The 25,753-nt window shown below is 36.1% G+C and overlaps 2 protein-coding genes and 2 pseudogenes across 2 annotated transcripts; 2 read left to right on the forward strand and 2 right to left on the reverse strand.

Moving 5' to 3' along the window:
- Positions 1-8,210: 8,210 nt before the first annotated feature.
- LOC146933578 (SKP1-like protein 1A pseudogene) lies at positions 8,211-8,891 on the forward strand (annotated as a pseudogene).
- Positions 8,892-9,202: 311 nt separating this feature from the next.
- On the reverse strand, positions 9,203-12,784 carry LOC146933579 (alpha-galactosidase-like). Its single transcript, XM_085705382.1, has 12 exons — positions 12,763-12,784; positions 12,337-12,405; positions 11,735-11,894; positions 11,372-11,629; positions 11,025-11,199; positions 10,794-10,855; positions 10,509-10,672; positions 10,254-10,351; positions 10,099-10,157; positions 9,868-10,002; positions 9,687-9,768; positions 9,203-9,600 (listed from the first exon to the last, which is right to left on the reverse strand). Exons 2-12 carry the CDS (start codon positions 12,396-12,398, stop codon positions 9,329-9,331), a joined length of 1,527 nt encoding a protein of 508 aa, XP_085561508.1. The 5' UTR covers positions 12,399-12,405; positions 12,763-12,784; the 3' UTR covers positions 9,203-9,328.
- An 8,278-nt stretch (positions 12,785-21,062) lies between these two features.
- LOC146933580 (SKP1-like protein 1B pseudogene) lies at positions 21,063-21,835 on the forward strand (annotated as a pseudogene).
- Positions 21,836-21,943: 108 nt separating this feature from the next.
- LOC146933581 (alpha-galactosidase-like) lies at positions 21,944-25,462 on the reverse strand. The gene is made up of 12 exons (XM_085705384.1): positions 25,409-25,462; positions 25,055-25,123; positions 24,453-24,612; positions 24,090-24,347; positions 23,743-23,917; positions 23,512-23,573; positions 23,227-23,390; positions 22,977-23,074; positions 22,819-22,877; positions 22,601-22,735; positions 22,420-22,501; positions 21,944-22,333 (listed from the first exon to the last, which is right to left on the reverse strand). The coding sequence occupies exons 1-12, from the start codon at positions 25,459-25,461 to the stop codon at positions 22,044-22,046; spliced, it is 1,605 nt and encodes a 534-aa protein (XP_085561510.1). The 5' UTR covers position 25,462; the 3' UTR covers positions 21,944-22,043.
- Positions 25,463-25,753: the final 291 nt, after the last annotated feature.

The following is a 25,753-nucleotide window of genomic DNA, read 5'->3' on the forward strand; positions in this document are numbered from 1 at the left end:
AAGCTGCTCCTGAAGAAATAGCGCTCCTGAAGTAAAGCTGCTTCTGAAGAATAGTGCTTCTGAAGACAAGAGGTCCAGAAGCCACATCATCAGAAGCTGCGTCATCAGAAGCTGCAGAAGTCATATCATCAGAAGCTGCATCATCAGAAGCTGCCTCATCAGAAGCTATTTCACCAGAAGCTGAATCTCAACTGGATTTGCAAAAGATTCAAGAATTGAAGAATTATCAATGCAAAAGCTGTCCATTGGATTCGAAAACACAAACAAAGGATTAGTGGAATTTTGCAACGGTCATTTCAAAGGTGTTTGAAGGCTTGTGCTTGCATTTTGGACGAAAGCGTTGACATTGTACTTTGTACGAATTGTACAACCACGTTCTCCACTACTCTGTTTTGTGTCTACGCTTCAAGACAAGAAAACAGCTCCAGAATACGGTCTCGCCTGCATATATGTTCCTTTGGATAAGGAATGGATTTCAAATTGGTTCTTCATAGGACAACAACCAAATCAGGCAAAAGATCATTGGTGAAAGATCAAGCTTCAATAACGACTCTTTGGTGTGCTGGCAATTTCACAACGTCTCTTTCACACCTCTATATAAAGGAGTGAAGACCTAGAGATTTGGTAATGCAAGAACGCTAAACGAAAGACTCACACGATTTTCACAAGTACCAAACCTCTGCTGAAATTGTTCTGCATTCACTTAGAATTTCTGTGTCTCAAAGTCATATCTTAGAAATTCTTAAGTTCATTGAGTCTGTATCTGATTTGTATTGTGAGCACCTCTGATTGTATATCAAGTGTTCAACCTTAAACAATTTTCTGTGTAATTTTGTTTAGTTAGGAAGTCTCTTGCAGTTGTGCTTGAGCAGGAAGTCTCTTGATTGTGTTCTTGAGCAAAGGAAGTCTCTTGCTTGTGTGCTTGAGCATTGGAAGTCTCTTGCTTGTGTGCTTGAGCATTTGTAATCAGATATTACTCATAGTGAAATCTCCTTGGAAGTGCAAGGGGGACTGGACTACTTCCGGATTGTGGAAGGAACCAGTATAATTACTTTGTGTCGTTCTTCTTCTCTCTCTCTGTTTTATTCCGCTGCATTTAGATTCTGATTATCACTTCAGAAGCTGTCTCACCTAGCTTCTGATCAGTGTGTTCAGTTTTTAAGAGAAACGAAGAATTTTTCAAAACACAATTCAACCCCCCTTCTTGTGTTTTTCTCACCTTCAAAGTGAGACGATTAAAAACAACAAAGCAGATTAAAATGAATCAGAAATATTATGTGAAATGACCGAAACGCCCCTAGGGACTAAAATGACTCGAAACGACTCAAATGCAATTTAAAAATGATTTTTTAACAAGGGATTAAAGCAAGAGTTTATACAAGCGAATTAAAAGACTCAGAGACAATTTTTAGAATTTAAACAGGGTTTTAACACATGAAAAGACTAAAATGCCCCTAGGGGCAAGACTGACTCAAAATGACTTCAAATGCAATTTTTGAAATGGATTTTGACATAAAATTGAAATGAAGACTTATCAAAACTATTTGAAAGGACTCAAACAATTTTTCAAAGACTGAAAGAAATTTTGGCATAGGAAATGACTAAAATGCCCTTTTATGTGAATTTTGCAAGTAATATTGAAATAGAATGCAGAGAAAGAAGTAATTGATCAGAGACAGTTCAAAATGGCCTGTAATGCAAGAAAAGAAGAATTGAACAAGTATTTTTAGGTCCAAAATTAGGGTATAACAGGAAGCAAATCCCTTTTGATAGGGATTCAATCAATGAATTCCTAGGCAATCCCTTAGTCCTTCCACCTTCAGAAGATCCAACTGACCCTCCTTTGTGTACTTATGCTAAGAGAAATGCTCAAGGGAACTGGACCTATGAGCAAATTGAGCGGGACATCATGAACAAAGGAAGGTACTTTGTGAAGAATGATAGGGGAGAGATCAGGCATGCTCTCACAAAAGAGATGAATGCTAAGGCCTGCTTAGTGTTCCAATTTCTTGTCCACAATGCTTTACCCCGAGCCCATACATCCGATGCCCCAAAAGCTGTCCTACCACTCATCTGGTGTATTATGAACAAAGTTAAGGTTGATATTGCTCGCATAATAGCCAATGAGCTGAAGGCTGTGGCGTTAAAGGTTGCCACCGGTGCTAAGAAGGTTGCACTATTCTATCCCGGACTTATCATGGCCTTGCTTAAGGCCCATGGAGTACCCATTACTGGACCCTATGATGAAGATATTGAGGGGACCATTAATGATACTTCTATCCGCACCTGGGAGAAGAGAGAGCAGCGATGTTCCCAAAGCCACTTTGATGATGATAAGGGTGGCCCATCTGAGGGCCCTGGTTCCTTTGATTTTTCAGGTTTGCAGACTTTCATGCTGGAGCAGCAGATGCATAACCAGTACGTGAGGGACCAGAATAGCTTCTTAATGGATCATAATGAGGCAATTTGGAGGAGCAACATGGGCATACACCAGGACCTCTACAATGCTCACATGTATCCGGGAAATGCTGATTACCCGGTCATGACACCTGACCAGTACCAGAGCTATGTTCATTGGCCTGAGGGCAGGCCAGGTCCTTATGTGGGGGTGGCAGATGCTGTTGATGATGAGGCTACACCTGAGCCTGAAAATGCTGGAGGTGAAGATGATGATGTGGAGGAGGATCTAGAGATGGATGATGCTGATGCTGATGATGATCAGTGATGTGATCATGGCTTTTTAGTGATGTTTTTTCTTTTTGCTTTCGAACTTTTGCTTTCCTTATTTCATGTTGAAACTTATTTAATTTGGTTGTATTTTGCATTTTGGTTATATTTTGTACTCTTCGAGCACTGTGGTTTTTAGTGCTCGACCTGATACTTTAGTACTTTATATTATTGTGGTTTAATAACTTAGCTTTTTGGTTTTTAACTTATGCTTTGGATGAATTTTTGTTGTTTACATCTTGCTTGTGTCTCTCAAAAGAAATTGCTCATGAACAACAAATTTTAAAGTGCTCCATGGAGCCATGTTTGAGCAAAAGCAGGTGAGTGATAATGATATTACTTGTGAGAAAGCGTAAGGCCAAGGTATTAGTTTCCTGTTATTCTAGATTTTTAATAAGAATTTGAAACTTGTACTTTGCACAAAACATATATCATTTAATTCTTTTCATAAACATAAATATTTTTGAACCACTTAGTACTTAACATAAATGTGAGGTAGCTTCAATCTGTTGTATATATGCTGGAGACCGATAATCACCGTCTAACTTGTTTTAGTTATGTTAAATCTGATAATCATTTTGAATTGTTTGAAAGCATGGAAAGGATCAAGACACTTTTTGAATTGAGAGTAACCTACTTGACCACATAAAGCCTACATGTGAGAAGAGCGAGTATCTGATACCCCAATCTGAGCCTAATGAATCAAGTCCTCAAACATGAACTGTCAATATTCATAAGCACAATGCTTAGTGAATTTGTCTGAAATTTTTCATAAATCCAGTTCATGCTTGTCTCTGAAAGGACTTTGATAATTTTTAATTTGTTGAACCCTTAACCTTTTTGTACTTTGTCCCTTGCCTTAGGATAGGGGAACATTCAATTAGAGTTTTGTTGTATTCAAGTTGGGGAGAAAAGGAGGCATTATATGTCAAGTTTATGGTGAAATTGTTAAAATAACCTGACAACATTGAATCAAAGAAAAAAATTGTACATTTGAAAAAGAAAAGAAAAGAAAAGAAAAAGATAGAGAAAAATCAAAAATAGAATAAGTTGTCAAGGTTATAAGTTTGATTGTTAATCACCAAAGGTTGTAATTCTTGGTAGGGAAGTATATGGATTTCAAGTTGTGATACAAAAAAAATGTTCCTCTTTGATAGGCTTTCTGATCAATTGCCCCACATATGACATTTCTTTTGTAGCCCGGCCAAGTTATAACCCTTGCAAGACCTTTTGATCCATGCTTTTATGCTTTTTGAGACGATATTTGGATGGACACCTAACTTAAATAGGATGTTAGCATGATTGTTGGATGTGTGTTCATTACCTCACTTATTGTTATCATATCATTGCATTTACTTTTAAAAAAGTGTGTTAGGTGTGGTTCATAGATAGATATGTTTATGTTTTGAAGTTTATGATGTATAGTTTGTGCTTAGGACATTTTTCGCATTCTTAGTTTGAATCTAGAGTAGCGGAGGACTTCATGCTTGTCCACGCGATCTTATTTGAATCACCATTTGTTTATTTTTGTTTTGAATTGTTGACACCATGTTGAAAACCTTGTCCAAAGCCTTGTTAGTTTCCTTTTCAATTGATTTGTTTGAGGACAAACAAAAAGCCAAGTTGGGGAGAGTTTGATAAGTGTTTAAAAGTGATATATTTCATATAGGAGTTTCGGCATTTTAGTGACTTGTTTTGCAAGATTCTCTATGGAAAACTCCAAATATTGTGTTAATATGTCATTTATGCTTTTGAGCCCTATTCTACCCTTTTTGTGTAGGAAAATACAAGCAAGGAGCAAGAAAAGTCAAAATTCAAGGAAGCCACGCCATTAGCGTAACCTACGTTATTAGCGTGAGGAAGAAAAGCCCAAGGTCAGAAGGGTACGCCAATGGCGCACCTGGAGCGTGAAATCTGGAGCACTTGTGAAGAACACGCTATTAGCGTAAGCTACGCTATTAGCGTAATCACTCCAGAAAGGTACGCTAATAGCGTACCTGGAGCGTAGCAGGCCATGAAGAACCACGCCATTAGCGTGAGAGACGCTATTAGCGTAATGAGTCCAGAAAGCTACGCCATTAGCGTGGCTGGAGCGTAGAAGCAGGGCAAGGCCAACGTGGCAGCAGCCCATTGGCCAGATTATAGGCCGACTTACCACGCTATTAGCGTGGCAGGCGCTATTAGCGTAGGTACAAAAATACAGGCCCATTTAAATAGCATTCTTACCTCTCTTTTAGGTCATTCACTATTCCATTGATATTTTTTATACATTCTAAGAGAGAGGTCAGAGCTATTTCCAAGAGAGAAACACAAAGCAAGTGATTAAGGAGTAGATTCAACCCTAGATTCATTGAGACATCAAGGATCTTGGCATGGAATCTTCATCTTTCCTTCATTCCTTGCATTAGTTTACATGTCTATGTGTAACTATCACCTTCTTTGTAGTATTGAGGTAACAATCAAGCTATTATGTAATCTTTTGATCTTTTAATATATAAGGTTCTAGCTTAATGATTCAATATTGTTGTTATTCTTGCTTTTAATGCTTTCAAAGAGATTCAAGATGATTTGGACACGAACTCTTGAATCTAGAACTAGAATAACAATCTATCTTATGTTATATCACTCTTGACAAGTTTGTAAACCTTTGATAATTACTTTTAATCAAGATTTTAATGCTTTCGGATACTTAATCAGGCTGGACACGGTCGATTAAGTTATCCGATCGACTTTGTTATCGTTTAAGGGATTTGGACACGAATGTTTAAACGCTAACTTAGAAATAACAATGTCGCTTTGGACACGAAGGATGTTGTAGAAATGATTGTAATAATATTGGTTATAAAGCTAGAGTCTGTTAATCGATCGAGAGATTGCTGCTGTTATGCTTGCTCGTTATCTTATACCGCAAGCGAAATAGTTCGATCTCTTCTCGTGTTTACTTTATTGTCATCTATGGATATAGTGTTACAAACAAACATTTTATAAATGATACCTTAATGTGAAAGATTGTGAAAACGCTTATGATATAACGCAACTCCCTGTGGAAAACGATCCTATATATACTCACGTGTACATAGTTATATGACATGTAGAAATTCTACATCAGCGTGCGAGTGAGGACAAAACATGCTGAAAAGACTCGTGTTGATTTGTAGAGTCAATCGACAGTGCTTAAAGTTGTCTGGGATGTTACAACAGACGCCACACAAAAAATAGATACTTTTAAAGAGACACTTAATCTAAAAAAAAGTTCTTATTGACCTTTGCTTGCCATTTCCTAGCGTGCTGCCTATCAAGAATCCGGTCGAGTATGGTATGCAAAAGACATAGCAATCCAAGAAAGGCATTGTTCATGGATGTCTAATGGTTTCATGAGTGTAAATACAACGTTAGGAGCACGGAAAGCTTTTTTGAGATCCCTTCATGAGCGTTATGCTGCTTTGGGGTGATAATTATACCATCTTTGCTTTGATTTTCCAAATTTGACATTTCCTTTTTTAAAAGGCAGTTTATATAAGTGCAAAACCAAAAATGGTCTGCACTCCTTGGAGGTGTATACATCTTGAAATCAAAGAAAAATAGATTGATGTGATAGGAATAAAGAGATAAAGATAAAATATAATAATAAAAACATATAAAAGATTGTGCAAAAATTTAATGCCAAGTAATACTCCTTTTGTTTCATTTTACGTGTCTCGTTAAATTTTACACATTTTTTAAGATAATGATTAATTGAATTGATTTCAATGATAAAAGAAGTTTTATTTACTAAAACATCTTTATTAATACTCACATCGTCCTAAATTGTATGTCGTTTTAGGGAAAAAAATTTGTCCCAAATTATATGTCGCTTTACAATACCAATGCAACATTAATGTTACTTTTCCTATTATAACCTTAACTATTTATTACTCTATACCTTTTCCTATTATATCTACACCAAGACAACCCCAAAACATAAATATGTGTGGTCAACCAAAAAGTCTCAACAGTCAACACTCTCTAAAGAGACTTTTTGAACCTCTATAAAATCGCTCTCTTTACAAAAAGAATCAAACTTAAGATTTTGAGGAGGAGCACAATTTTAAGTCCCAAGTCAATACAACCAGGCTACCTTAAGTGGGTTACAACTTTTTAAAAGTTAAAAGTATAAAAGGCATTTAAGCCTAATTTTTTCCTAGGGAAATAATCAATTAACAATTATATTATATTTTTAATTATTTTTAAATAGATTTCAAGGAATACAATTATATTATATTTTTAAATTGATTTTAAGGAATATGTGACTCACTTGCACTTAAAATAAAAAAGATTTTGTTATTTTTAAATATATTTGAAATCAATCAAATATCAATGAGTTTGTTATACTTTTTTTTGGAGGAGTTTGTTATATTATATCTTAAATCTTCTTTTTTGTTGAGTTTGTTAATCTTTTCGTCAAAAGTAAGTGTTTGTTATTTTTTTTTTGGTCAGGTAGCCTAGTGGCTAGAATTCTCCTTTTTCAAGGAGAATAAGTTCAAGGAGAATAAGTGGGGTGTCCGGGGTTCGTACCCCGGCCATTGCATGTCCCTGAGCTATGCTCACGGGTAGGGCTGGCAATGAACCGAACCAACTCGAAAATAGTTCGAGACTCGATTCGACAATTGAATCGTTGGACGTGGTTCATGAACCAAATGAGCCGAACTTGAGTTGAAAATTAAGTTCGATAAATAAACGAGTTGAACTTGAGCTAAGTATGGTTCGACTCGTTTGGTTCATGAACCAACTCGATATATATATAATTGTTATTTTATATATAAAAATATGATATATAATTTATTACAAGTTTCTTCTAATAATTATGTACTATTTTTTATATAAGTTATAACTAATTTGATTAATAAAAGAGAGAGGAAAAACAAGCTAATTACCTTGAGCATGCTTTTAAACAAATATGCGGACTAAATAAGTCCCACATCGGACAGTTTTGAAAAAATTAGAGAGGAAGAGCTTATATAAAGAGAAGTGCATCACATTGAAAACATGTATCGGTAGAGCTACAGTAATAAATGTAAAGGGCTACAAATTGAGCTACAGTAATAAATGTAAAGGGCTAAATGAGTCCAACATGCTCCATAGCTTTATTATTTCTTATAATTATAAGATAATTATATTTTTGCTCTTTTTTTAAGAAAAAAACTTTTGAAATATAAAATTTGAGCAAACGAGTCGAACCTAACGAGTTGAACCGAGTTGTTCGTGAACTTTAAACGAGCCGAACTCGAGTTAAAAAAAAGGTTCGTATCGAACTCGAGTCGAGTTTCGAGCCGAACCAATTCTTATCGAGTCGAGTCGAGCTCAGACAAGTTTGACTCGACTCGGCTCATTTCCAGCCCTACTCACGGGATCTAAAAAGATTTTGTTAAAAAATATGTATACAAAAACGCTTTGCTTATAAATAAGAGAAGTACTTCAATCAGTCTCACAAACAAGAAGAAAGTTGGGGTTAGCGATTTCACACACCTACAAGAAGAAAGTTAGGGTTAGCGATTTCACACACCTTTGCTCAATCGCTGCTATGTCTTCAGATACCAAGAAGATCACTCTAAAGAGTTCCGACGGCGAAACCTTCGAGGTTTCTGAGGCGGTGGCGCTTAAATCGCAGACGATCAAGCACATGATCGAAGACGATTGTGCCGACAACGCTATCCCTGTTCAGAACGTGATCGGACAGATTTTGGCGAAGGTGATTGAATACTGTAAGAAGCATGTGGATGCTGCCGCCGCAGATGATGAAAAACCTTCAGAAGATGATCTCAAGAATTGGGATGGTGAATTCGTGAAGGTTGAGCAGGGTACGCTTTTCGATCTCATTCTTGCTGCAAACTACTTGGATATCAAGAGCTTGCCAGATCTTACCTGCGAGACTGTGGCGAACATGATCAAAGGGAAGACACCGGAGCAAATTCGAGAGACTTTTCACATCAAGAATGATTACACTCCGGAGGAAGAGGAAGAAGTTCGTAGGGAAAATCAATGGGCATTTGAATGAATGAATCAGCTGCAATGTTGAAACATTTATTTTGATGTATTGTTCTCTTCTACTATTAGTTTTTTGTTTTTGTTTCTTTTTTTTAGTGACTTTCTAGTTTGACACTTTGACCTATACTCAATCTTCAACTTCTTTATTGAATTTCTTTGTTTCATTGGTAACATATTTTCCTTTATCAAAATAAAATACTTGAGCTTTATTTTTTCCTTTTTCTTTTTGCTTTTTTATTTTTCTTTCTTCAATACTAATAGAGATGGAAATCATTTAGATCCCTGCATTGCTAAATTTGCTCTTTATAATCTGGATGTGGTCTAGAATTTAAGTTCTCTCTTTTTTAGTTTGTGCTATTATACTTGATATGCCCCTTTTGGGTCTTTTATTTTCAATATATAAGGTATTAATAGAAGAAAAAAAAATGTGCAACACCACTTGAAAGGAGCATACTTAATCAGCCATAATTTTTATTAACAAATGAAACAAACAATGAAATGTGTTGTTCTTGCTCTTACAATAATGAGTCAACAATGTGCCATTTTTTCTTTTAAAAGAATAATTTTAGAAGCCAAACTACTTGCAATTTAGAACAAATAGTGCACATCCATGAACATCCACGTCCGTTGATATTGAACCTTTCTTTGTTGCAACATACTTTCCACTCCATAATTCCTGACCTTTACAGGAACGGATGCGTTTGCCGGTAAAAGCCTTTGACAAATCTGATCTATGTGCATATATTGGTGTCTTTTGTTCACTTAGATTGAAGAAAGCCAAATACACTTCTCCTTTCCTTCCCGTCGCAATCCAAGAGCGGATGTCAGCCGAAGTAGCATTAGATACACCTGCAGTGTCCATCTTGCACTATGAGTACTAAAACACAAGGTAGAAAGATCACATAACCCAAAAAATAATAAGTTCTAAAGTTCACCTTCTACAGATTGCATTGGGGCTTCCTTAGATCTTATCTCTTTCACTTGTTTACGCGTTTCATTCTTCGTGACATAAGGAAACTGTCATTGCGGTTAAAAATGTTAATATTCGTGTTAAGTTTATCCTTCACATGCCAATTATTTTTACAAAAATAAAAAATAAAAATAGATGGTTCATGCCTCCTTATTATTTGAGCTGAAATGATTAATCTCTAGCAAGGTAGGATTCGTGATAATTTCGTATGTGGCATTGTCGATCTTCCTCACATCGCCTCCATACATAAGGGGAGACTTTGCCATAGACCACAAAGTCATCTGTGAGATAATAATAAATTGATCATAATGCATGCAAGCACATAATTGCATCAAAAATATATAAGAAAGTAACTCAGTTGTACTATTCATCAATACCTGTGTCCTTTGCTCTTCTAGTGTCAACCTACAAGACCTATGTGGACCTTCATTTACAGCTATAAAAAGAAAAAAAAGGTTCAAAATCCATATTTCAACAAGTCTTTTAATTAAGAGAGAATGCTTCACACTATCTAAATTCCGAGTTTTATCACCTGCATCAGTTAGCCATCCAAATGGTAGCATATCCAAATCGGGCCATGAATTTCCTTTTAAACCTTTTGCTCCTATCAAAGTAGCTGCAGCCATGTCCCTGATTCAGAATTTAATGAACTGAAGTTAGGTAATGTTGAATTGGTGGTAAAATAACAAAACACAAACAAAGAAGTGGCATTATTGCAACATATTTCGAAGACTAATAAAAACATCTTAAACAACTATATAATCAAGTATAAACAACTTATAATCACCTTGACACATTAAAATGAGACTTGACATCTCCCCATACATCCCAGTCATCTCCTGTTATGCGATACATGTTGACTAGTCCACTGACTTGCTTGGCCAGGTCTGGTGTGGCCTTGACTCCGGGAGATAGAGAATACAAAAGGGGGCGATTAATCTTGCTGAGAACCTGGCACGACATGTCGTTTGATAAGTTTGTAGATAATCATAGCGAAAATATTGAGATCTCGAGTGTTTATTTATGAGAAAATAGTAGCGATGAAAATAAGAAACTGGAAACTGAAGATTACCTCAGATACATAGGTTATCTCATTTAAATCCAAGTCCTCGCCAAACACACAGTCATGTTTCACTGAAAGAAAGTCATAAAATCTTTCAAAATTACTGCAAAGCATAGGCAGAACTGTGTATATAACATGATAATGCAATTCCAAATCAATACTTTATAGATTTAAAATCATCATGATTGTCTTCAATGACATGATAAAAATGTTGAGACAGTTAGTTAGTTGTGCGAGTACCAAGATCAACACCCCAAGCAGCATACTGCTCATGAAGGGATCTCAAAAATGCTTTCCCTGCTCCTAACGTTGTATTTACACTCATGAAACCATTGGTCATCCATCCACAGCGCCTTTCTTGGATTGCTATGTCTTTTGCATACCATACTCGACCAGATTCTTGATAAGCAGCACCCTGTGAAATTGCAAGAAAAGGTCAATAAGGAAAAAAAAAAATTAGATTATGTGTCTCTTTGAATTGCCTTATTTTGAAATTGTTTATTTGAGTTTATCTAGTGATGTACTTGTGAATTAATAATGCATAAATATATAGAGGATAAATTTATAGCAGAAAATCAAAATAATACCGTTGTTGTATCTAGGATAGGGGTGTTTGCATTCACAGCTTGTGTGCTAATCCCTCTCATAATATGAATTCCAAACTTCAAACCTAAGCTATGTACTTTCTTAGCTATTTCAGTGAATCCATTCCCACTTTTGGATGAAGGCCACCTTACTGGATCAGGGACCATCCTTCCCCATTGATCGATCACGTCGAATCCAAGAGAATTACTATGAGCGCCCGGGACTTTCTTCCTATACCAGAGGTAATCGACGACAACATACTACAAATGTAGAAACAAATAAATAAATCAATATCAATAACAAAAGTATTGCTAACACGGAAAGTAAAAGCAACCACAAATAATAGTTCCTTTCAGTATTTATACCTCGTATCCGTGAGCAAGGAGACGCTGAGAAACTAATTCAGCATTTTGTAAGAATTCTTCTTCAGAAATTATCCAAGAAAAGGCATCATAGGAATTCCAACCTCTTGGTGGAAAGGTAGCTTGTTGTATGTCACTCTTAGTTACATTTTGTGATGACACACTGAAATGACACACTCGTATATAAATTATGGCAAATATAATAATGACAAAATTGAAGCTTGCTTAATGCTTATGAGATTTAAAAATCATTTCACACGGTTCTACGCCGAAGCTTCTTTAATAAATCAAAGTAACATTAATTTGTAGCAATAAACATAATGTTGAAATATATATGTAGATAATTATTCCTGGATTATTTGGCTCAAAGGTCCTTGGTCCAAAATGAATTTTATTTTATTGATTTCAAAAGTTGATTCCAAGGACCTTGCTCATATTAAATATAACTTCCCCAAACAGACATTTAACTACCAGACACTATATTTATGATTTAAAGTGTGATTATTAAAAACTTTCTTTCAAAAGCAACCTCCAATGGCAAGCAATGCCAATGCGAATGTAAATGCAAATAACCAAAAGAAGGTTCTATAGTTACATTTACAAACCTTTGAAACCAGGATCCAAAGAGAACCAAGAAAGAGACTAAGCACAGTGTAAAACCCCTCATGGTACGGCTGTTCCAACATATAACACACCACATAGTTAGATACTTGTTAAAATATCCAACTTTCTAAGATAAAACCTTAAATTATATTTGGAAAAAAAAAAAACACAGCAAAGTAATAAAATAATGATAATGCCTATAAATCAAAGGTAACATGACATTGATAGCAACATAACAAATGTTTGAGATTCTTTCTATTTAATGGACATGAGATAGATACAATGACTCGAGCTAGACACAATTACAATAATAATAATATTATGTTAATATTATTATTGTCATTGTGAGCCATTGTGTCCATCTCTTGTCAAAATGAAATGTTCATTAAATGAAGAGGATCATAATAACGGTTTTATTAGTTGATTACTTTTGCTGCCTTGTTTGAAGGGGTTGCACATTTTTTTTCTTTGTAGTCGACATCATTTTATAGTGGCATTTGTCCAGGTTATCAAATTTCATTTCAACCATTGATAAAAATGGTTATGATAATAAAGTTATAGATGGAATTTTGAATTTTGTTAATTCTGGTATAGGCAGCTATTAATTGATAAAGATTGAGTGCACGAGGTGTTTTTGGGGATAAGAAGGAACTGAATTAGAAACATGACACCATGTTTGGTTTGGATAAGAAGGAACTGAATTAGAAGCATTGGATTTTTTAGGACACTGACAATTAGCTTTTTTTAAGTTACCCTAAAAAATTATTAGCTTTTATTAGGGTAACCCAAAAAAATGATTAGCTTTTCTTAAGGTAACCTAAAAAAGATGATTAGCTTTTATTACTTAATAAAATAGTTTATTTTTATTATAAATTTTAATTTAAACTTTATCAAATTTTAACAAATGATGTTGTGAAAGTGACTCAAAATTGGAGAAATTGAAGTCTGGAAGCTGTCAACATCGTAGCACGATTTGGAAAATCGTACGTAGTACGATTTTTGGAGCAGGTTTGGCAATTTCATTCTGGAAAAATCATAGTACGATGTGGAAAATCGTACTACGATGGTACGCTGATGCATAAAATAAAAACGTATTTTTTAGCGTGAGATTTGGTTCCAATTTATGAGGGATTGCTTTTACTATAAATATAGACATTGTATCAGTGTAAACCTTGAGAGAGATAGAGGGGGCTGAAACAAGGGTTTAGAAAGACAACAACAAAACTAGGGTTTGTGTAGAGTTTGTCTCTTTGGCAACAAACACTAGGGTTTGAGGGTTGATTCACCTTGGGAAACACTATTAGGATTGAGTCTCTTGGTTACGGGAAGAGGCTGGGATTTGGGTAGAATTAGGCGGGAGACTTATTCTTGTAACCCATTGATATCTCTTTTGTAACGTTACTCATCATATAGTGGAACGGAGGGCTGCTCTCTCCCCCAGACTAGGTCAATTTGGACCGAACTGGGTCAACAAATTCTTTTGTGTTCTCTCTTCCTTTTCTCTCGCTGTTATTTTTCTACTTTTGGCTTGTGATTATAAATGTTCCATACACTTTGATTTTGGTTGCCTGATTATCCCTTGCTCCACACATCAAGTTTGTTATTGGTGTGTTTTCTCATCGAATTCGCAACAATTGGCGCCCACCGTGGGGCAAGGGTCAAAGGATAATCTAGTACCATGGGTTCGAATTGGGATATTGAGAAGTTTACCGGAGATAACGATCTTGGGTTATGGAAGGTAAAGATGGAAGCGGTCTTAATACAGCAGAAGTGTGAGAAAGCTTTGAAGGGTGAAGGTTCGTTACCGGTCACCATGTCACGAGCGGAGAAGACCGAGATGGTGGACAAGGCCAGGAGTGCCATTGTCTTGTGCCTCGGGGATAAAGTTTTGAGAGAAGTAGCAAAGGAACCAACTGCGGCATCAATGTGGGCAAAGTTGGAATCTTTGTATATGACAAAGTCTTTGGGTCATCGGCAATTCCTAAAGCAACAACTCTACTCATTCAAGATGGTGGAGTCAAAGGCCATCATGGAGCAACTTACGGAGTTCAACAAAATCCTTGATGACTTGGAGAATATTGAGGTGAATCTTGAGGATGAAGATAAAGTTATACTCTTGTTGTGTGCTCTACCGAAATCTTATGAATCGTTCAAAGATACCATGCTCTACGGCAAAGAAGGCACTGTTACCTTGGAAGAAGTTCAAGCGGCTTTGAGAACCAAGGAGTTGACCAAGTCCAAGGACTTGAGAGTTTATTAAAACGGTGAAGGCCTAAGTGTCTCAAGAGGGAATGGTGGAGGTAGAGGTAACCGGAGAAAGAGTAGTAAAAGGTCAAAGTTTGAATGCTTTAACTGTCACAAGATGGGTCACTTCATGAAGGATTGTCCGTAGATTAATGGTAACTCCGCACAAATTGTCACTGAGGGTTATGAGGATGCAGGTGCTCTGATGGTGTGGTGTTGTTTGGAGGATGAAGGTGATATTGGTCACCTTGGGATTGATGCCTAGTGAAGCGGTAATCGTCTGGAGAGACGTTAAACACTCAACATCATCCTGGAGAGGCGGTGGTAAGAATACTCATGATCAGTCTGGAGAGGCGGAGGCAACAATACTCATGATCTACCTGTTGAGGTGGAGTTTCAAGGTTGAAGACATAGTGGGATGTACGCATTTGCTAGTTGAGGTAGAGTACGCTCAGCTTGAGGTGGAGTTGAACACACCGGTAATGGTATGACTATGGAGGACCTTGGGTGATATGCTCTATGGTGAGCAAGGGATTTCTTCATGAAGATGGAAGGCATTTCGGATGTTGAAGAATGTATAGCACGGCTTGCGGGATTACCCTAAAAAAAGGCCAAGGGTGATTGGATGCAAGGAGACCTTCAAGGAAGCGGGAAATGTCCTGTGTTGAAGATGTCTTGGTGAATGCTTGTGCAACTACCTAAAACTCCTAGTGTAGTTGGACTGCAAGGACTCTTCGAGAAGACAGAAGACGTTCCGATGGCTGAAGAGGTTGAGGTAAAGGCTTGTGGAACTACCTAAAATTCCTAGCGTAGTTGGACTGCAAGTACCTTCGAGAAGGCGGAAGACATTCCAATGGCTGAAGGGATTAGGGTGTAAACTTGTGGAGCTACTTGGTGTAGTGGGAAGCAAGGGAAAGAGCAGCATGGTGGTTGATGGTTTGGCATCATCACTAATTTGGAGTCAAGGTGGAGATTGTTGTGAAAGTGACTCAAAATTGGAGAAATTGAAGTCTGGAAGCTGTCAACATCGTAGCACGATTTGGAAAATCGTAGTACGATTTTTGGAGCAGGTTTGGCAATTTCATTCTGGAAAAATTGTAGTACGATGTGGAAAATCGTACTACGATGGTACGCTGATGTATAAAATAAATACGTATTTTTCAGCTTGAGATTTGGTTCCAATTTATGAGGGATTGCTTTTACTATAAATATAGACATTGTATCAGTGTAAACCTTGAGAGAGATAAAGGGGGCTGAAACAAGGGTTTAGAAAGACAACAACAAAACTAGGGTTTGTGTAGAGTTTGTCTCTTTGGCAACAAACACTAGGGTTTGAGGGTTGATTCAACTTGGGAAACACTATTAGGATTGAGTCTCTTGGTTACGGGAAGAGGCTGGGATTTGGGTAGAATTAGGCGGGAGACTTATTCTTGTAACCCATTGATATCTCTTTTGTAACGTTACTATCATATAGTGGAACGGAGGGCTGCTCTCTCCCCCAGACTAAGTCAATTTGGACCGAACTGGGTCAACAAATTCTTTTGTGTTCTCTCTTCCTTTTCTCTCGCTGTTGTTTTTCTACTTTTGGCTTGTGATTATAACTGTTCCATACACTTTGATTTTGGTTGCCTGATTATCCCTTGCTCCACACATCAAGTTTGTTATTGGTGTGTTTTCTCATCGAATTCGCAACAAATGCTAATTTAAATTTTAAATATAGTCTAGGCATGTGTATAGAAACTTGAGGGGAAAAGTGTGTGGGCGCACAATATTATGAAATAACGGCTAAAATACGCATTTGGTCATTGTAAACGTACCGAGTTTTGATTTTGGTCGTCACAGAAAAGAAAAAAAAACTTGTAATATGCAAAATAAAACTGATTTATAAACGTTGAAGCTCTACCCATAATTAAGTCGAACCATATGCTTCATTTCTTCAAAATAAACATTTTGCAAGATTCAAATCCAAAAAGTCGTAGTTACCAACAATAGAGCGCAATTTCAGATAGGAAATTTGGAGAATACCTCAGAGAGTTAAAGTTAACAAAGCTGCTCACTTCAATGGAGCATGCCAAAATGAATGGTCAAGTAGAAGCAGTAAATCATGTTTTTTTCGATGATTAAAGAGAAGACTCGATTAAGCCAAAGGAAATTGGGCCGACAAACTGTACCCAATACTGCAAGAACATATCCACTCCACATTCAACCAAAGGAGAATCACCATATCGCTTTACATATGGAACCAAATCAGTCATCCTTGTCGAAATACGGGAAGTCAATTGGAGAACAACGCACCTACTAGGTCTCGAAGATAAAAAATAATTCCTAAGGGAAGAGCTTGATTTTCTAGATAAAAATTGTAACAATGCCTCCCTGATGGAGGCCATTATCAAACAAGGAACTGCAAAAGATACAACAATTGCGTTAACCAAAGATAATTTTAAGAGGATGATCAAATACTCATAAAACACATAGGGGAAGATCACACCCTATTGGGAAGAAACTTATCAAATTATAGTCAAAATAAGAAAAATGAGCATACGTCGTGCAAACTTTGCTTGGAAAGCCACTTTTAAGGACATGAAACACATATAAATTGAAGAACTGCTAGATTTGATGTATTTGCAATAATACAATTAAGACGTTTGTGAGTGACTAAAGATTATTAAAAGAAGGGAAATGTTAACTTGTGTCCTTAAGGCACAAGCTAAGAGATTAAATATAGAAACATTTTATTGGAAATTGTGAATTATATATTTTAAAAATTTAAAATCTTATGTTTTTAAGATAGAAATTATGTTTTACTTCCATTTTTAGCTTCTTAACTTGTGCCCTCAGGGTCCATACAAGTACACTTGTGTTTCTTCCTAAAATATTTATGCAAAAAGATACAAACTAACGTTCCTTCACCTACTAATGACATAAAGTCGGTCAAACGAGCAAGTCTCAAAACTACAAAGTACTCTGTCTACAACAAGAACCCCAAATCATAAATATGGGTGGTCACACAAAGAATGACCACTCTCCAGAGAGACTTTTTATCCCCGTGATAAGGTCGGCTTCAGTGAAATCGAGATGAATCCATTCACTACTGCGACGAGATTTAAAGCTCTCTGTCTCCTCGAGGAGTGTGAAATTGTACAACAAAATCCACCACTTAAGATGGCTAAGTATTCAATTTCCATATCATGATGAAAATTTTGAACACAAAACAAACTTGTTGTAAAATGTTTAAGTTTTTTTTTTTTTTTGTGGTGGTGGCCGGGAATCGAACCCTAGACCTTGCATATTTTATGCATTGTCCCAACCAACTGAGCTAAGCTCACGAGGACAAAATGTTTAAGTTTAAGAAAGCACATAAGAAACAAAATAATTAAATACTTTAAAAAAAATTCTCTTTACAAAAGTCCTCTGGATATGTTCATACAAAAATTATCCAAAATAAAACAAGTACAATTACAACCAAAAGGAAACTAAACTTCCTTATCCTCTTTATCGTCCTAAAAGCTTTTGGGGATGACCCAATCACCGTTCGCAACAAAATTCAGTCGGTGGATCCCTTTGGTGTCCATCTCAAGTTCGGGGTTCAAATGATTTATCTGGTTCACATGATTATTAAAGGCATGTGGACTTATCTCCAATAGGTTGTCCTCAAGGTGGTTTATGTTCATTGATAGCTCTTAATTGATGTTCCCTTTGTTGGATGCCTCCTCATGAAGCTGACGAACCTTGGCCTCGAGCTCAAGTTTAGCCTTTCTTGATATCCTCCATTGTGGGTAGGGATGGCAAAATGAGTTGAGTTTGTCAGACTTGCCCGTTTAACCTACCATTATAGGAGGGGCTGAGTTGAGGTTTACAAGTTGGCCCCTTACGTTAGCCCTCCAAACCTATTAAAAAAGCGAAGACATGGCTGACCACATGCTAGTTTAATATATTTTTTTGCCATATTTCTATTGTTTTTAGCCATAAATGATGTGAGTTATAACACTAAATCATTAGTTTGATGTTGCCAATTGTATTGGAGCCCTTTTCACTAATAACAAAAATAAATCATATTTCTTTAGAAAAAAGACAAATCGTGTTAATAACTCAAGATCTTTTTAGAAAGATTTTTTATTTTATTTTTGTTAATTATTAACAACAATGAATTATGAACTTTCATGATTCATCTGAATGAAAGAGAGAGAAAAACAATTTAACAGATCGACTTGCCAGCCACATGCCCGCCAAGAGACAGACTGACATTTTAAATTCGGACACCTAAATTGTCATGCCCCACCCTATTTTCGACGAGTTAAAAGTAGAGTCGATCATCCCTAATTATGAGGCTTTCTCCTTGGTCGATTTCAAATCATCTTCAGTCACTTTCTTCAACCTCTCTAAGTCCTTCACCTTATCCGTAAAATCATTCCTCTCCTAACCCATATCACCTACTTGTTTAGTCTTGACGGCCAACTCTATGGTCAAACTCGTTGAAATCCTCAATTTGTAAAATAGATCGGTGATAGCATTTCATACACTACTCTCCTTCGCATCAAATTTTCCCCTTTCAATCTTGAGCACCTAAACCTAAGACAAATATTTACACTTTATGCCTTTTAAAGTTTGGACCATGGGGGACCATTAGATGGGCTAACTTTTGTCCCGAAAGACTGAAATTGTGATTATAGTTGCATCGACCTTCGAAACCTTTATATTTGTCTCTACTAAGATAACAACATGGTTAGACATAGAGGATGAAAGATTCAATAATTTACCCATGGGAGAGTATCATCGTCGAGTATTTTCACATACGGATGCTCTTTTGCCTCCTAGGCTGGTGTAAAAGAATTCTCAAGAATAGTTTACTTCTTGCTCTTTTCAAAACAATGTTACTAAAGTCTATTGAAGCAAGGATGTATCTTGGAATCCAAAACAAGTTTGACATGTGAGGTCGCAATGGCCATTATCATCACTACAGGAACATCCAAAGACGTTGTTTTCAATCTAGATGAAGAAGGACACTTTGTCGCTTTCCCCTTGTCATATTTATGCAATTTCATCAACCTTAGCTGCAAATCAAACATTGCCTCTATTGCACACTAAAGGAGCATTGCCTGCACATACAAATAAACAAACAAAGATTACCAAAATTAAAATATCACTCCAAACAGTTCACAAAGAAGATCACGACCCCCTAACCCATAGAAGTTGCCTGCATTACTGTCAATGATACCCCTACACACCAGCAACTCCCTTGTTGGAAGACCGCCCTTAAGCATATACACCACACCATGACGATCCCCTTTGAGGGTACTAGACTAGACCAATTGCTTAGGTCTGCCACAATATTGGCATGGCTGCCCAAATTTCACTGTGAGATTTAACCATATCCAACTATCCTGCACATTTGATTGTAATTGAACATCTCTTAATATGTACTCCGACTCCCAATAGAATAAATTACGCCTCCAATTCCAACTCTAACTAATGAATCTTATGTATAGATTACAACGTACCAGTCATGAAACTTATGTTGATACTTATTAACCAAGAATCAATTATTAATTTTTTGGCTAATTTTACAAAACGATGCAAAACTATTTAGGAGATGCTAGTTGGTCGAAAACAAGGGCCAAAATCGTAACTTTTTGTAATGATAAGGGGCCAAAAGAGCATATATTTGTATAGATAGAGGTCAAAAGAGGTTATTTGCGTAAAGATATAGGACAAAATTGTTATTTTTCTATTATGGGCCAAAATCTTAACTTTTTGAAAGTTAAGGGTATAAAATGCATCTAAGCCTAATTTTTTCCATAGGAAATAATCAATTAACAATTATATTATATTTTTAATTATTTTTTTGGCTTATTAGCAGTTTTAGCCCCCTAACTTTTCCAAAGTTGCGATTTTAGCCCCCTAAGAAAAAAACTACAAAACCGCCCCCTAATTAAGTTTTGCACATGTGGCAGTTTTGGCCCCCAAGGCCAATTTCGACTTGGTCTACGCTGACGTGGCGCCCTAAGTGAGGTGCCACGTGTTATTTTTTTTGCCTTGGGGAGGGGGCGGTTTTGTAGTTTTTTTTCTTAGGGGGCCAAAATCGCAACTTCGTGAAAGTTGGGGGGCGTAAACTGCGATTAAGCCTTATTTTTTTAATAGATTTTAAGGAATATGTGACTCACTTGTACATAAAATAAAAAAGGATTTTGTTATTTTAAATATATTTGAAATCAGTCAAATACTAATGAGTTTGTTATATCATATCTTAAATCCTCCTTTTTGTGTCCCCGTGACCTTAGCTAAGTTGATAAGGACAATGCATAATATATGCAAGATCCGGGGTTCGAATCCTGGACACCACCAAAAATCCTCTTTTTTGTTGAGTTTGTTATATCTTTCGTTAAAAAAAAAAGTTTATTATATCTTCCATATTTTTTGACGGAATCTAAGAAAGATTTTGTTAAAAAATACGTATACAAAAACGCTTTGCTTATAAATAAGAGAAGTACTTCAATCAGTCTCACAAACAAGAAGAAAGTTAGGGTTAGCGATTTCACACACCTACAAGAAGAAAGTTAGGGTTAGCGATTTCACACACCTTTGCTCAATCGCTGCTATGTCTTCAGCTACCAAGAAGATCACTCTCAAGAGTTCCGACAGTGAAACCTTCGAGGTTTCTGAGGCGGTGGCGCTTAAATCGCAGACGATCAAGCACATGATCGAAGACGATTGTGCCGACAACGCTATCCCAGTTTAGAATGTGACCGGACAGATTTTGGCAAAGGTGATTGAATACTGTAAAAAGCATGTGGATGCTGCCGCCGCAGATGATGAAAAACCTTCAGAAGATGATCTCAAGAATTGGGATGGTGAATTCGTGAAGGTTGAGCAGGGTACGCTTTTCGATCTCATTCTTGCTGCAAACTACTTGGATATCAAGAGCTTGCTGGATCTTACCTGCGAGACTGTGGCGAACATGATCAAAGGGAAGACACCGGAGCAAATTCGTGAGACTTTTCACATCCAGAATGATTACACTCCGGAGGAAGAGGAATAAGTTCGTAAGGAAAATCAATGGGCATTTGAATGAATGAATCAGCTGCAATGTTGAAACATTTATTTTGATGTATTGTACTCTTCTACTATTAGTTTTTTTGTTTTTGTTTCTTTTTTTTAGTGACTTTCTAGTTTGGCACTTTGACCTTTACTCAATCTTCAACTTCTTTATTGAATTTCTTTATCAAACTAAATATCAGTTTGTTTGTTTCATTGGTAACATATTTTAGCTTTCTTAATTTTAATTGTTTGTGCTACTATACCCTTTTGGGTCTTTAATTTTCAATTAATATATAAGGAATTAATAGAAGAAAAAATGTGCAACACCACTTGAAAGGAGCATACTTAATCGGCCATAATTAAATAGAGAAATAATGAGTCAATAATTGGAAGCCAAACTACTTGCGTGATTAAATAGAGAAATAATGAGTCAATAATTGGAAGCCAAACTCTTGCAATTTAGAACAAATAGTGCACATCCATGAACATCCACGTCCGTTGATATTGAACCTTTCTTTGTTGCAACATACTTTCCACTCCATAATTCCTGACCTTTACAGGAACGGATGCGTTTGCCGGTAAAAGCCTTTGATAAGTCTGATCTATGTGCATATATTGGTGTCTTTTGTTCACTTAGATTGAAGAAAGCCAAATACACTTCTCCTTTTCTTCCGGTAGCAATCCAAGAGCGGATGTCAGCCGAAGTAGCATTAGATACACCTGCAGTGTCCATCTTGCATTATGAGTACTAAAACACAAGGTAGAAAGATCACATAACCCAAAAAATAATAAGTTCTAAAGTTCACCTTCTACAGATTGCATTGGGGCTTCCTTAGATCTTATCTCTTTCACTTGATTACGCGTTTCATTCTTCGTGACATAAGGAAACTGTCATTGCGGTTAAAAATGTTAATATTCGTGTTAAGTTTATCCTTCACATGCCAATTATTTTTCCAAAAATAAAAAATTAAAATAGATGGTTCATGCCTCCTTATTATTTGAGCTGAAATGATTAATCTCTAACAAGGTAGGATTCGTGATAATTTCGTATGTGGCATTGTCGATCTTCCTCACATCGCCTCCATACATAAGGGGAGACTTTGCCATAGCCCATAAAGTCATCTGTGAGATTTTAATGAATTGATCAGCATATATCATAATGCATGAAAATACATAAGTAACTCAAGTGTACTATCCATCAATACCTGTGTCCTTTGCTCTTCTAGTGTCAACCTACAAGACCTATGTGGACCTTCATTTACAGCTATAAAAAGAAAAAAAAAAAGGTTCAAAATCCATATTTCAACAAGTCTTTTAATTAAGAGAGAATGCTTCACATTTTCTAAATTCCGAGTTTTATCACCTGCATCAGTTAGCCATCCAAATGGTAGCATATCCAAATCGGGCCATGAATTCCCTTTTAAACCTTTTGCTCCTATCAAATTAGCTGCAGCCATGTCCCTGATTCAGAATTTAATGAACTGAAGTTAGGTAATGTTGAATTGATGGTAAAATAACAAAACACAAGCAAAGAAGTGGCATTATTGCAACATATTTCAAAGACTAATAAAAACATCTTTAACATCTATATAAAGTATAAACAACTTTATCACCTTGATACATTAAAATGAGACTTGACATCTCCCCATACATCCCAGTCATCTCCTGCTATGCGATACATGTTGACTAGTCCACTGACTTGCTTGGCCAGCTCTGGTGTGGCCTTGACTCCGGGAGATAGAGAATACAAAAGGGGGCGATTAACCTTGCTGAGAACCTGGCACGACATGTCGTTTGATAAGTTTGTAGATAATCATAGCGAAAATATTGAGATCTCGAGTGTTTATTTATGAGAAAATAGTAGCGATGAAAATAAGAAACTGGAAACTGAAGATTACCTCAGATACATAGGTTATCTCATTTAAATCCAAGTCCTCGCCAAACACACAGTCATGTTTCACTGAAAGAAAGTCATAAAATCTTTCAAAATTACTGCAAAGCATAGGCAGAACTGTGTATATAACATGATAATGCAATTCCAAATAAATACTTTATAGATTTAAAATCATCATGATTGTCTTCAATGACATGATAAAAATGTTGAGACAGTTAGTTAGTTGTGCGAGTACCAAGATCAACACCCCAAGCAGCATACTGCTCATGAAGGGATCTCAAAAATGCTTTCCCTGCTCCTAACGTTGTATTTACACTCATGAAACCATTGGTCATCCATCCACAGCGCCTTTCTTGGATTGCTATGTCTTTTGCATACCATACTCGACCAGATTCTTGATAAGCAGCACCCTGTGAAATCGCAAGAAAAGGTCAATAAGGAAAAAAAAAAATTAGATTATGTGTCTCTTTGAATTGCCTTATTTTGAAATTGTTTATTTGAGTTTATCTAGTGATGTACTTGTGAATTAATAATGCATAAATATATAGAGGATAAATTTATAGCAGAAAATCAAAATAATACCGTTGTTGTATCTAGGATAGGGGTGTTTGCATTCACAGCTTGTGTGCTAATCCCTCTCATAATATGAATTCCAAACTTCAAACCTAAGCTATGTACTTTCTTAGCTATTTCAGTGAATCCATTCCCACTTTTGGATGAAGGCCACCTTACTGGATCAGGGACCATCCTTCCCCATTGATCGATCACGTCGAATCCAAGAGAATTACTATGAGCGCCCGGGACTTTCTTCCTATACCAGAGGTAATCGACGACAACATACTACAAATGTAGAAACAAATAAATAAATCAATATCAATAACAAAAGTATTGCTAACACGGAAAGTAAAAGCAACCACAAATAATAGTTCCTTTCAGTATTTATACCTCGTATCCGTGAGCAAGGAGACGCTGAGAAACTAATTCAGCATTTTGTAAGAATTCTTCTTCAGAAATTATCCAAGAAAAGGCATCATAGGAATTCCAACCTCTTGGTGGAAAGGTAGCTTGTTGTATGTCACTCTTAGTTACATTTTGTGATGACACACTGAAATGACACACTCGTATATAAATTATGGCAAATATAATAATGACAAAATTGAAGCTTGCTTAATGCTTATGAGATTTAAAAATCATTTCACACGGTTCTACGCCGAAGCTTCTTTAATAAATCAAAGTAACATTAATTTGTAGCAATAAACATAATGTTGAAATATATATGTAGATAATTATTCCTGGATTATTTGGCTCAAAGGTCCTTGGTCCAAAATGAATTTTATTTTATTGATTTCAAAAGTTGATTCCAAGGACCTTGCTCATATTAAATATAACTTCCCCAAACAGACATTTAACTACCAGACACTATATTTATGATTTAAAGTGTGATTATTAAAAACTTTCTTTCAAAAGCAACCTCCAATGGCAAGCAATGCCAATGCGAATGTAAATGCAAATAACCAAAAGAAGGTTCTATAGTTACATTTACAAACCTTTGAAACCAGGATCCAAAGAGAACCAAGAAAGAGACTAAGCACAGTGTAAAACCCCTCATGGTACGGCTGTTCCAACATATAACACACCACATAGTTAGATACTTGTTAAAATATCCAACTTTCTAAGATAAAACCTTAAATTATATTTGGAAAAAAAAAAAAAAAACACAGCAAAGTAATAAAATAATGATAATGCCTATAAATCAAAGGTAACATGACATTGATAGCAACATAACAAATGTTTGAGATTCTTTCTATTTAATGGACATGAGATAGATACAATGACTCGAGCTAGACACAATTACAATAGATAATAATAATATTATGTTCATCGTAATAACGGTTGATTACTTTTGCTGCCTTGTTTGAAGGGGTTGCACATTTTTTTTCTTTGTAGTCGACATCATTTTATAGTGGCATTTGTCCAGGTTATCAAATTTTATTTCAACCATTGATAAAAATGGTTATGATAATAAAGTTATAAATGGAATTTTGAATTTTATTAATTCTGGTATAGGCAACTATTAATTCATAAAGATTTGAGTGCACGAGGTTTTTTTTTTTGGGGATAAGAAGGAACTGAATTAGAAACATGACAACTTGTTTGGATTGGAAAAGAAGGAACTGAATTAGAAGCATTGGATTTTTTAGGACACTAAGAATTAGCTTTTATTAAGTTACCCTAAAAAATTATTA

The sequence above is a fragment of the Medicago sativa genome, chromosome 4, assembly GCF_051527215.1.
Source record: "Medicago sativa cultivar Bolivia chromosome 4, Bolivia_mono, whole genome shotgun sequence".
Taxonomy (NCBI): domain Eukaryota; kingdom Viridiplantae; phylum Streptophyta; class Magnoliopsida; order Fabales; family Fabaceae; genus Medicago; species Medicago sativa.

Coding starts and splice junctions, on each gene's coding strand:
- LOC146933579 (XM_085705382.1), bottom strand. CDS start 12,398: ATGAGGGGTTTTACACTGTGCTTAGTCTCTTTCTTGGTTCTCTTTGGA. Junction 11,895..12,336: donor TTTGGATCCTGGTTTCAAAG/GTTTGTAAATGT, acceptor GTGTCATTTCAG/TGTGTCATCACAAAATGTAA. Junction 11,200..11,371: donor CTATCCTAGATACAACAACG/GTATTATTTTGA, acceptor GCAATTTCACAG/GGTGCTGCTTATCAAGAATC.
- LOC146933581 (XM_085705384.1), bottom strand. CDS start 25,461: ATGTCGACTACAAAGAAAAAAAATGTGCAACCCCTTCAAACAAGGCAG. Junction 25,124..25,408: donor CTTCAAACAAGGCAGCAAAA/GTAATCAACCGT, acceptor ATGTTGGAACAG/CCGTACCATGAGGGGTTTTA. Junction 24,348..24,452: donor TCCTTGCTCACGGATACGAG/GTATAAATACTG, acceptor CTACATTTGTAG/TATGTTGTCGTCGATTACCT.